Source organism: Panthera pardus, unplaced genomic scaffold (assembly GCF_024362965.1).
Source record: "Panthera pardus isolate Hobbes unplaced genomic scaffold, ASM2436296v1 HiC_scaffold_25, whole genome shotgun sequence".
NCBI lineage: Eukaryota > Metazoa > Chordata > Mammalia > Carnivora > Felidae > Panthera > Panthera pardus.
Genome location: NW_026526821.1, coordinates 58303687 through 58316100, shown reverse-complemented (window position 1 = coordinate 58316100; position 12414 = coordinate 58303687). Strand labels below are relative to the sequence as shown.

Sequence of the window (12414 nt, the reverse complement as noted above, 5' to 3'; positions counted from 1 at the left end):
TGGTCCAAAAAAAAAAAACAACCCTCAAATGTAACTTAAAGACAATATATATGAGAAATATTTATGAGCTATCTTTTAAAAAGCAAAGTTAAAAAGAATTATCCATAATTACCTGACTTCCAAACTGTGAGCCAGTGTATAGGAAACGCTGTATATAGTAAAATATCAGCCAGGCTAACGAGATAATCATCATGGTGATAAAGGCAATGGCCACAAATACCACAGACTGACCACTGATGAACTCCTGCACATGACGGGTGCCAACTCCTATGGTCATTTTGACTGCAATGCCTTTCTGCACCAGATCCAAAATTTCTCTTCCTTTTGGGTAGCTAACCATAATGACCACTATATTTCCTGTTCCTGGAGGAAAGAACAAAAAAAGTCAATATGAAGAACACAAAATAAGACACAGAAAAAGGTTAAGAGAAATAGAAGAATACTACAGTCTGTCCACATATAACCATCCCAAAACTTCCAAAAATGTTTAATTTTCAAGGAAAACTGGTCCCAAAAGAGAAAACAGACTGATTACATTAGAAGTAAAATAAGTCTTAAGGCACCTGGGTGGCTCAGTCAGTTAAGCGTCCAACTCTAGATCTTGGCTTAGGTCATGATCTCACGAGTTCATGAGATTGAGCCCCAGTCAGGCTCTGTGCTAACAGCATGGGGTCTGCTTAGATTCTCTTTCTCCCCTCCCCCGCTCATGCTCACAGGCACACTCTCAATCAAAATAAATAAACTTGAAAAAAAATAAAGAAGTAGAATAAGTCTCTAAAAACTACCCCCAAAAGTTAAGAGCGCCATTCAATTTCACAGGTGAATTCTACCACCAAACCTTTAAGTAAAACCAATAGTACTAAAATTGTTCCACAGATTAAAAAAATTAAAAAGGAAGTTTAGAAATTATTTCTAGAGAATAAAACCAAACATGGGAGTGAAACCAAAAGAACCATACAGACTAATTTCACTTATGAACATTAATACATGATGCCCAAAGCATGCCTATTAAACACAAGGAGGCATCTGAGAATTTCTACTATAATCACTATTATTTAACATTGGTCCGAAGACATGAGCAGACATAATACAATAATACAATAATAATAATAATAATAATAGGAAAGAATGGGTAAAGATGGGTGAATTCCATCTGTAGATTAATAACCATAAAATATCAGTAGTATTCTTTATTTTTTTTTTAATGTTTATTGTTGAGAGAGAGAGAGTGTGTGTGTATGTACATGAACACGGGAGGCAGAGAGAGAGAGAGAGAGAGAGAGAGAGAGAGAGAGAGAGAGAGGGGCGGGGGGTGGGGGGGGCAGGAATGAATTACAAGCAGGCTCTGTGATACCAGCGCAGAACTCGATGTGGGGTTCAAACTCACAAACTATCATGACCTGAGCTGAATTGGACGCTTAACTGACTGAGCCACCCAGGTGCCCCTTGAGGCCCCCTCAAGATTTAAGTATTCTTAAATCCTTAAGTGCTGTTTCTGAAGTTCATTAGGAGAAAACAATCAAGAACGATCGGGCAAAAATATTTTTTTTGACTGGGAAAACTTTCTAAACAATAAAACCCAGACTAAACCTTTATAATAAAAGTAATTAAAACAGTGTAGTAGCAGCACAGGAAACAACCAGAATAACGGGGCAGAATCAAAAGTCCAGAAATTAGACTCTAATATATAAAAAAAACCCTCAGTATATGATAAAAATGCAATTTTAAATCACTGGGGTAAAATGGATTACTTTTTTAAAAATAGTATAGGGAAAATTGGGTATTATCTGAGAGAAAAAAAGCTACATCCCTTTCTCACAACTTATGCCAAATAAGTCCCAACTAAATCAAAGATTTAAATATATAAAAAAGAGGAAATATAAACATGAAAATTTTCCATGTGGCTAGAAAAGAGCAAAATCAAGGAGTCAAGATCAAAAGAGCAAATGGTCATCAAGGGGAAAAAAGGCATATAACACAACAAAGACTGAAAACAGTTTCCTGGAAGAGAAAGAGCAACAGAAAAACAAAGGAAATGAAGTCAGTTTGCAGAAAAGATGAATACGTTTTTTTTACATAGCAGCTTCGGCGAGAACAGAATTCACACGCCACAAAATTCACCTCTTTAAAGTGTACAATTCAGTGGTTTTTAGTGTATTCAGCAAAATTGTGCAACCATCACCCTAAATAGAAAACCTGAATGCCTCTGTGGTCACTCCCCAACAAATGGGTTTTAAACACATTAAGTCAGGGTACAGATGAAAACATTAAACAGATCTTCAACTTATGATGGGTTTACATCCTCAAAACCTATCATAGGTTGAAAATATCCTAAGCAGAAAATGCATTTAATATTCCTTATTGAACATCACACTCAACCAAGCCTACCTTACAAGAGCCTAAGGTTGGGCAAAATCCTCTAACATTAAGCCTGTAAGAAAGTGCTATCTGATGTCATTTATTGAGTACAGTACCAAAACTGAACAGAAGGGTGGTCTGCATGCAGAATGGTTGTATCGGTTGTCGACCTTCGTGATTGTGTGGTGTAGGAGGAGCTGGGGCTGCTGCCACTGCCCAGCATCACAAGAAAGTACTGTAGGGCACATCGCCAGCCCCGGAAAAAATCCAAATTCAAAATTTGAAGTACGGTTTCCACTGAATGTGTATTGCTTTCGTGCCATCATAAGGTCAAAAAATCGTAAATCAAACCATGGTAAGTTGGGGACCATCTGTGTCCATATGATTGGCAAAGATCAAAAAGTTTTGATCCTCTATATTGTCAAGAGTGAGCACAAATCTGCACACCTGCACACTGCAGGGGGGAACTTATTTGTGTATGTATACAGGAACTATCTATAAAGATATTTGTTGTCAAATTTGTTTTCTCTAAGTTTATGGTATCACAATCTAAACGTCCATCAATAGGAAGAGAGTTATATAAATCCTATATAAATACACATAGGATATGTGGGCAGACTGAGGCGGCAACTATTAGCACTGATAGGACTCAACACGACAAAAGAGGAAAAAAGCAAAATGTCAAACTGTGTGGACGAAAGATCTAGATGTCGTATCAATTTAGACTGCCTCTGGAATGTGACCCAGAGTCTAGGGACCCTGACTATGTCTGGAGGGAAAGAGCTGGACACAGTAAAAATTCTGTATCATGTGCACATATTACCTATTCAAAACTAATTTTAAAAATACACATAAAGAATGTTCTCTGGCATCGCTTCAAAACTGATTTATAACGCAATTCTTTTGCAGAGAAACTGAATCTGTAGCAAATCCACTGTGGCCCCCCCCCCCGCTGCCATCAGGATTGAGTTACTGAAACACCAGAAGGGCACCCTTCTAAGGTGGCTCCGGCCTGGAGGCCGATCCTCTGACCCGGGCCTCAAAGTGTCACTTAACAAGAACTGTACTGGTCTCCACACTCACACAGTCTGCCGTGTCATCACTGGGGAGACACGCTAAGGGGGAAGGCACTTCCTGCCTTCAGGAAAGCAAACATCTAAAGCTGAGAAAGACAACTACAGAAACAATTATTATGATAGTTACACCACTTGTAATTACACGGCACCTTATAAGCAGAAAGCCTTTTTCATAAACCCCTTTTGGTGGAAAATTTCAAGTATGGACTCAAGTAGAAAGAACAGTTTAATGAACCCTACGTACCTATTTCAGTTAAAAAGTTTTATACAGAAAACAAAACTGTTTCTATGCTATGGTTACAGCCACATAAAACTTCTGGTACAGACATAATGCTCTTTGTGTTAATTGGGGAAAATAACTTTGGAGCACTTTCATATTTATATCTCACATGCAGCAGAAAGAGGCCAAATTACCATTTTACAGATGAGGGTTCTGAAATCTTGAGAGCTGCTCAATGTCATACACCGCATGGAAAAGCCAATCCTTGGGTCTGAAGACCCAGCTCCCACATGGTAAGTCTGCCCTGCCCTCTCCTCATGGGGGACCCAGCCTTCAGAGCCTCACAGGCTGGGTTCAAATCTGACTGTTATCCACTGTCTAGGTCTGGAGAATCTACCCTGAGAGTATTTATTCAGCTATAAAATGAGAATGAGAATTTTTCTATTTTGGACTGTTGCTTATTTAATATGAAAGTAGAATACAAAGAGCTACAGAAATGAAGTGATAATTTTGTCTGAGGTGGGACAGAACTCTTTCCCTGGGAGGACACTTGAACTACATCTTGAAGGACAGACAAGGTTTACCAAGCCAATGAAGGGGGGATTTCTAGGCTGTGAAATCACCATAAAAACCTATTTGGGATGGTGACTGGTCCTGTTTGGTTAATGATAAAAATATAGTGGTCTCCCCCTTATTCACGAAGGATATATCCCAAGACCCCCAGTGGATGTCTGAAACCACAGATAGCACCAAATCCTATATATACTATGCTTTTTTCCTACACATACCTAAGGTAAAATTTAATTTACAAATTAGGCACAGTAAGACATGAACAACTAATAATAAAGTACAATTATGACATACTACCAAAAAAGTTATGTGAGTGTGGTCTCTCTTAAAATATTTCATACTGTACTCACCCTTCTTGTGATGAAGTAAAACGCCCACATGATAAGATGAAGGGAGGTGAGTGACGTGGACATGATGACCTAACATTAGGCTACTACCAACCTTCTGAGCATAGGTCAGGAGAATCATCTACTTTCAGATCAAGGTTGACTGTGGGTAACTGAAACCATGGAAGCTGAGACCATGGATAAGGGGGGGGGGGGGGCAACTACTGCATATGTAAAGGTTATCCTGTTGATCTCCTATCCCCAGTGCCTCACATAGAACTTGGCACATAGAAAGTGTTTAATAAATATTTGTTGAATAAATGAATGAATGAATGAGAGGTGGAAGATGAATTGAGATTAGAGAGGTTCTCGAACACCAAATTTTTTTTTTTATTTATTTTGAGAGAGAGGGCACATGCATGAGCAGGGAAGGGACAGAGAGAGAAAGAGAGAGAGAATCTTAAGCAGGCTCTGCACTGTTAGCACAGAGCCTGACACAGGACCTGAACTCATGAACTGTGAGATCATGACCTGAGCCGAAATCAAGAGATGGACGCCCAACCCACTGAGCCACCAGGCACCAAGGACACCAAAATTTTCAAAGGGAGGGGCTATTAACACACAACAATTATCAGAAGGATAACCTGAACTGAAAACACTTGTAATATCTACTTGAAAATTTTTACCTAGGAAACTAAAACAGTTCACTGGGTTAAAAGAAATCATAAAAAAAAAAAAGTGTCTAGGATGACAGCTAAACCATTTGCTATGCTAATTATAGCAGCAAGATTGCTTCTGGGAACCACTTTAAATTAATAAAACTCAGAATGAAGATTCATTCTATCCCATGATTTACTTTTCTGGGACATTTTTTGGGGATGAACTGGAAGCAGGGCAGCTCAGTGAAAATAAATGACCCCAAGGGCTGCCAGGCACAGGCACCTTATTTGGCCCTGCCCTTACCTCCTGATGCACTGCCTCCTCCCTAGGCCAATCCTAGAGAGCCTTAGTGGCACAAAAGAGCAAGTCATAGCTTATTTCTAAACTGAACACCTCTGTTTCTTCACAGGACGCACAGACGCTCAAAGACTTGGGACCGGGGAGAGAAAGCTCTCAAGATTTTTCTTCCTAAGGCCTTAACACTGCTACCAATCATGCTTGTGTAAAAAAATGTCACCTGGTGCAATTCCCCTCCTTCCCCAAAGAATCTATACCTCTCACCATTACAGGGAAACTCCTTGAAGGCAGTTTTATTTTTGTCTTACTTAGCACAAGGTCTGTGTACAGAGAACATGATCATAAACCTGTCAGATAGTAAATACCAAACACAGTACTCTTTAGCAAGCCAAACTATCCATAACATAAAACTCTTCTGTGCCAAACATAAAATTGCATACGTTTCCGTTTCCTTTCAAATTTCTATGTTCCTCTTACCACTTGGTCAAAAACAAAAAATCCTGTCTTGGGAAATAGTGGGTTCAGGGGTGCCTGAGTGGCTCAGTCACTTAAGCATCTGACTCTCGATTACAGCTCAGGTCACGTTCTCAAGGTTCATGAGTTCCAGCCCCACAGTGAACTCTGTGCTGTCAGTGCAGACAGTGCGGAGCCTGTTTGGGATTCTCTCTCTTCCTACCTCTCTGCCTCTCCCCGGCTTGTGCTTGCTCTCTCTCTCAAAATAAATAAATAAACCTTAAAAAAAAAAATAGTGGGTTCAAAATTCTAGAGTTTACATGTGAGTCTAGTGTACCATTTTGCTTCCCAAAGGAAATTATATAGAGGTGGGAACTACTGAAATATTTAAAGTGGTGGATTAGATTTCTGTTCTAGAAAACTGATTCAGGCAGCAAGAAACACATTTTAGAGTTCCAGAAAAAGAAACCCATGACGTTTCAGGTCTTTCTTTTTTTTTTTTTCCTAATAACTTCCATACTCTCTCCACCTTCTGCCCCCAACCTAGGAAATTCCTGGTCACATCTTTGATTCAGCACAAGCTCAACTCAAGGCTGCTCAGAACCACCTACCCCTTTGTGGCTGCAATGCATCAGTGCCTCTTAGACACAGCTTTTTATACACCCACCACAATTTCTTTATAGGTTTCTCTCCCTCACTAGACGAGTACTACCTGCTCTTATTTATTAGTTTTTGTAGCCCAGCATCACACAGTGATGACCTATAGAAGAGTTTCTGTATGCAAATATTGGCTTTCCTTCTATATAGTTGAAATGCCCCAATAAGGAGAATACTATGGACTGCTTTGCAGGAGGAACAGGACACTAAATATGAATGTAAATGTTTCTGAAATTTGAAGTTATTATATAAAACAGAAATGTTTTTATGGTTGGCTAGGAAGTGTTGGCAGGACACAAAAACAAATGTTGATTCTTTCCTTGGAATTTAAAATTAGGTTTTGGATAATTCGACTTGCTCAAACATATTTCATATTTGTTGAATATACTATCCACCTCTTTGCAGCGTTCCTAAATGCGTTACTTTATCTCAGGACATCAGCATTTTACAATTCTATTCCTGACACCAACAATGTCCTATAGTCCAACCCCACCTACCACACACACCCAGACACACCCTTCTCCATCAACGTGTCCTTCAAAATTCAATCTTTCTGGGAACTGTCTCAGCTAATCCCACCTTCTATGTGCCTGTGAGGTGCCATTTCTGTCTTCCTACAGCACCAAAATACATTAATTCAAATCCAAATTTTTGGATCATTTGAGTATAGCATTAAACATCATCAAAAATTTATTATTCATAAAAAACTATTTACCATATTCTGCAAATGCAAAATGCACATCTTCCTTGACGCTAGGGGCTTCTACATCTTTGTCATCTCCCTCCATCCCAACTCTGGCCCCTTCCTCAAACATAGCTCGAAGTCTTGACAGTACTTGGCACTCAGTAAACACCTGTTAACAGAATGTGAACTGTATGCAGAATGAATGAATGAATCTATTTTTAAAAGGTCAAGATTTCAGCTAAAGTGTCATCCTATTTATTACTTAAAGATTATTTAAGTAATCTCTACACTCAACATGGGGCTCAAACTCACTACCCCAAGATCAAGAGTCACATGTTCTACCGACTGAGCCAGTCAGGCATCCCCAAGATCATCCCATTTATTAACTGACAATAACTACACTAAGGCTAATACTCTATAAAAGTTTTTGTTTTAATGATTTGACCTGTACCAATTTTTACTCACCTTAGTCAAAATGACTTCTAGTTACCCTTGCAATACCTGCTTTACGTGTCCTTTCTTTGTTTCCTAAGCATATAATTCCATCAAGGTCCAAACCATATTATCTAGAAAGCTGTTTATCGCTCTTACCATGCCCCAAAGTCCTCAAAGGTAGGCATGTGTCTTATGCATTTCTATCCCTGAGCAAGCACAATAGTTGGCCCAAAGTGGCTGCTCATTATCCTGTCTGCTAAAGTAAAGGAAATTAAGATTAATTAACAGGGGATTAAACAGTCCTTATAGTTGTTCTGATAGAATATTATCTTGATGATTTTTTTTTTTTTTAGAACCAAAGTAAAAAACTGATTTGAGCCCAAAATATCTTATACTGGATTTAGTAGAGTCAAGCAACAGGTTTAAAAAAAAAAAAAAAAAAAAAAAACTGCTGAAATTCTCCTTGAGATTTGGGAAAAGACTATCACAATTTAATTTTACAAGCAGCCACCTCTACCTATTCTGTAGGACAACAGTGCTACACAGGAACACCCAAACCATTGATATCTGCGGTTTTTACTGTCTCTAGCCACATCCTGACAAAATGCAAGAAACCTAAACTTGACCTGCATTCAAGGTTCTGCGTGACATTTCAAATTCAAGTATGTCAAAGCCAGTTTGTCTTCTGAGTTAATTCCATTCTTTCCATTCTTAATGCTACTCCATTCTCAACAAGTCATGATACATTTGTACCCTTGTCCCCAGTTGGGCCAAGTTGTGTGAAGGTCATTCCTTTCCATTTCTTTGGTCACCACTATAATATTGGCCCTTATACAGATGACCCTTTGAACAACACAGGTTTGAACTGTGTAGATCAACTTATGCAAGGAATGTTTCCAATAAATACAGTACAGTACTGTAAATGTATTTTCCCTTAGGATTTTAATAACATTTTCCTCCTTCTAGCTTACTGCATTGTAAGAATCTGGTATACAATGCATATAACATCCAAAACATATGTTAACTGACTGCTTATGTTATTGATAAAGTGTCCAGTCAACAGGAGGCTATTACTGGTTAAGTTTTGGGGAAGTCAAAAGTTATACGCAGATTTTCAACTGCATGGGAGGTTGGCACCTCTAATCCTTGTGTTGTTGAAGGGTCAACTGTATTTCTACTTAGACTAGCCCAAAAGTCTGACAAGAGTCTCTGAAGATTTTCCTGTCTAATGCCCTGGTCACAATGCTACCAAATTAATCTCCCTTGAAGTCAGTGGCTCAAATGTTGGATGATTCCGTCATCATTTCTCCCCTCAGACATTTGGTATCATCTGGAGACATTTTCAGTTGTCACAACAGGGCACCACTACTGGAATCTAGTAGGTAGAGGCCAGAAACCCTAAACATCCCATAATGCACAGGAAACCCTCTCCCACAACAAAGAATGATCTGGCTATATATACAGATCACCCTGTTACCTTGGGCCAGTTTCCTCATCTGTGAAAAGGGGTTAAAGTACCTACCTCAAAAAGCTGTCAGGAGGATTAACTGAGCCACACTGTATGAAGAGCACTGAGCACAGTACCTACACACTGGGTACTTTTCACACATTTAAAAAAAATTGCTAAAGCTGTGACTTTTGTCTTTTTTCTCAAACAATTACTGTCACAGAAAAGGGACTGAATGGACACTGATAATGGGAATAGAAACAAGAAAAGGATTTCAAATAAACATTGATGAGGTGTTTTTCTGGGCCTGGACAAATTTTGTGTCACTAGTATAAGCAAGCAAGGCGGCTGAACCATTTTTAAAGCAAGTGCTATTAGCCTGGAAAAATGTTAATGTCATTATCAAAAAATGCAGTAAACAAATTTAGAAAATTGTAGCTGATGAGCCTGCCACTGAAGAGAAAAAGTCCTGGGGTACCTGGGTGGCTCATTTGGTTGTGTGTCTGATGCTTGGTTTTGGCTCAGGGCATGATCTCACAGTTTGTGGGTTCAAGTCCCATGTCAGGCTCTGCGCTGACAGTGTGAAGCCCACTTGGGAGTCTCTGACCCTCCCCTGCTCTCTCTCAAAAATAAACAAACATGAAAGGAAGGAAGGAAGGAAGGAAGGAAGGAAGGAAGGAAGGAAGGAAGGAAGAAAAGGTCCAAATGAAGATGTTGTAGACTCAAAAGAGATTGCAAGGACCCAGAATCAGAATCCTGACACACTAACCTTTTTGACAGAACTACTAAAATTGGGAAAAACCATCAATAGGATGTATCAGGAATGCTCTGTGAAGTCTGATAGGGCTTTTCATGGTAGTCTTATGGAAACATGACTTGGGTACAACAATTAGGTAGACTTGTAATCACTGTAATAATTGCACCAAAGGTGGTGCCTCACCCATTGCCACCACATGAGTGGTTACCTCTTCTCTATCCTGGATACACCACTTCCATCCAATATCAAACATGGCTTACCATTGTTCACCCTACCCTCACTTGCCCTATAGTTTCTGCCCATTTCTCAGGACCTCCTGAGCCCTCCCAAACTTCTTGGAAGAGTTGTTCTAACAGTTTCCATTTTCTCACCTCTCAACTGATTTCCATTCCCATCACTGCTAAAATAGGCCAAATCCAAAGTCACTCTTCTGTCCTCATTCTAGTTAAGTTCTAACTTGCCTTTAAGAAATCAAAACAAAGGGGCGCCTGGGTGGCTCAGTCAGTTAAGCGGCTGACTTTGGTTCAGGTCATGATCTCAACTGCTCGTGAGTTTAAGCCCCGTGCTAACAGCTCAGAGCCTGGAGCTTGATTCAGATTCTGTCTGTCTCTCTGCCCCTCCCCTGCTCGCTGTCTGCCTCTCTCAAATATAAAATAAAACATTAAAAAAAAAAAAATCAAAGCAGAATGAAAAAGTACAGGAAAAAGGATATCTGACTTGCAACAGCAGCAACTTTAAAAGACTTTAATCACAGTAAGTCAAGAGTCATATCTTAGAAGTCATAACAGAAATATGTCCACTCTGCTGTGTACTGCTCCTATGGGACTCGGAATTCAGTTCTGAGGATGTCTTCTTGCAAAATAAGACTTTTAAACTGTCATCACTGCTTGAAGATAGAACCTGTTGAGGGGAATAGGTGTGTGGGAAGTACTGCCTGGCAAAGAGCAAGATCTTTACTGAATGAACACAACTTGAAAAATTTCATCTGAACTCAAGACTCAAGGAACCTAACTGGCAGTCGCGCCAGTATTAACCTTAATGTAGAGAGCGAGAAAGCATACCTGAACTTAAATCCAGATTTTCTGATTCGAAAGTTTAGAATATTCGGACACGCTTTATTAAAGTGGAGAAAACAAGAGTGCCACCAACCACCACTTTACGTTGGTGAAGGGGCTGCCAGACCTTGGAGGGCGCTAGGAAAGAGCTTCAATTCTCACCCCACCTGACTCTGGGTAACGAAGAATGGAAAGGGACCCATGATTAGCAATTATGAGACCTTCCACCACAATCCTCTTTCGGTGGGTTTTAATTTCCTTCTCTCTCCCCACTGCCCTCCTCCAGATGGCACCTCCCTTCACTTGAAGGGCCCAAGGCGAAGATCTGATTTTGTCTGGACGCCCGTCTAACTTCCTACAGCGTCCCGGGGGGGGGGGGGGGGGGGTGTCACAGAGCGCAAACCTAGAGCTTCCCCCGTAGTTCCCAACGGCCAGAGGCCGTCAGAGTCGCGCTCCCGGCCCCTTCGCTGCTTGCCCCTGGGAGGCGGGCGTCAAGGCCGAGGACAAGAGGGCCGCGGGCCATGACTAGGCTGCAGAATTCCCCCCGCCACTTCCCCGCGACCCCCGACCTCGGCTTACCCGCGTGGGACATGGGCACGGTGAGGTTCCCGTGGCTCTCCTCGTTGTAGAGGACCACGGCCGAGGCGTTCCTCCGTGCAGCCACCAGCACCTTGTCCTTGAAGGTGCAGCCACCGCGCGCCACCAGGGCGACCCAGGGCGCGGCTCCACGGCCGCCGGGCGCGGGCACGAGGAAGCGGGTATCTGGCGCGCAGCCCTCGGGGTCGCGATCCGCCGCGCGCGGGACGCCCACCAGGCCCTGCGCGCCCTCCTTGGGCGAGCTGTCGCCGAAGCGGCCGCTCTCCGAGACGCTCCATACGGTGCGGTTCGTGTACGGGTCGACGTACTCGGTGCTCACCACGGCCGAATACCACTCGAACGCCCGCCCCCGGGCCCCGGGCGCGCACACAGCCAGCGCCAGCAGCGCCAGCGCGCTGCGGACCCCGACGCCGGCCTCGGGACGCCGCCGCCACGCCATGGCCCCGCAGCCAGGCAGTCGGGGAGGAGACCGGGCCGGGAGCTGCGCGACTCCCGAGGTCGGGAAGGAGGGCGCGTGCGAGCCGCTAGAGAGCGAGGAAAAGACGCTCTCCGCCGAGCAGCGCAGAACCAGGCCGGGGGGCGGGCGGGGCCGCGGCGCACGCGCACCTGGCGGAACGGGGCGTGGGGCGGGGCTTTTCCTGGCCCCTCCCCGCCGGGGATCCCGGAGCAGCGCGTGCTGGCTTGAGTCAGACCCTCTCAGTGCCTTGAGCTTGTCTGGTTCTGGCGGTTAGGCGGTCCAGTGACGCCGGGACGGGTGCTGGCAACCCACTCGCCGGCTTGCGCCACTGGGGGCCCGGTGGCCAGACGCCGAGCTTGTGTAA

The 12414-nt window shown here is 42.6% G+C and overlaps 1 protein-coding gene across 2 annotated transcripts in view; it reads right to left on the bottom strand.

Annotated features, from left to right (window-relative positions):
• Positions 1–12203, bottom strand: part of RNF149 (ring finger protein 149) — a 29661-nt gene extending 17458 nt beyond the window's left edge. Inside the window, exons 1-2 of one of the 2 annotated variants that reach the window (XM_019450649.2) lie at positions 11576–12203; positions 113–363 (exon numbers count right to left, since the gene is read on the bottom strand). In XM_019450649.2, the coding sequence (XP_019306194.1) occupies positions 113–363; positions 11576–12032 (708 nt within the window). In that variant the 5' untranslated portion in view covers positions 12033–12203. The remainder of the gene's footprint in view (positions 1–112; positions 364–11575) is intronic. The other variant, XM_019450604.2, reaches the window with a different exon arrangement.
• Between the last annotated feature and the right edge of the window lie 211 nt (positions 12204–12414).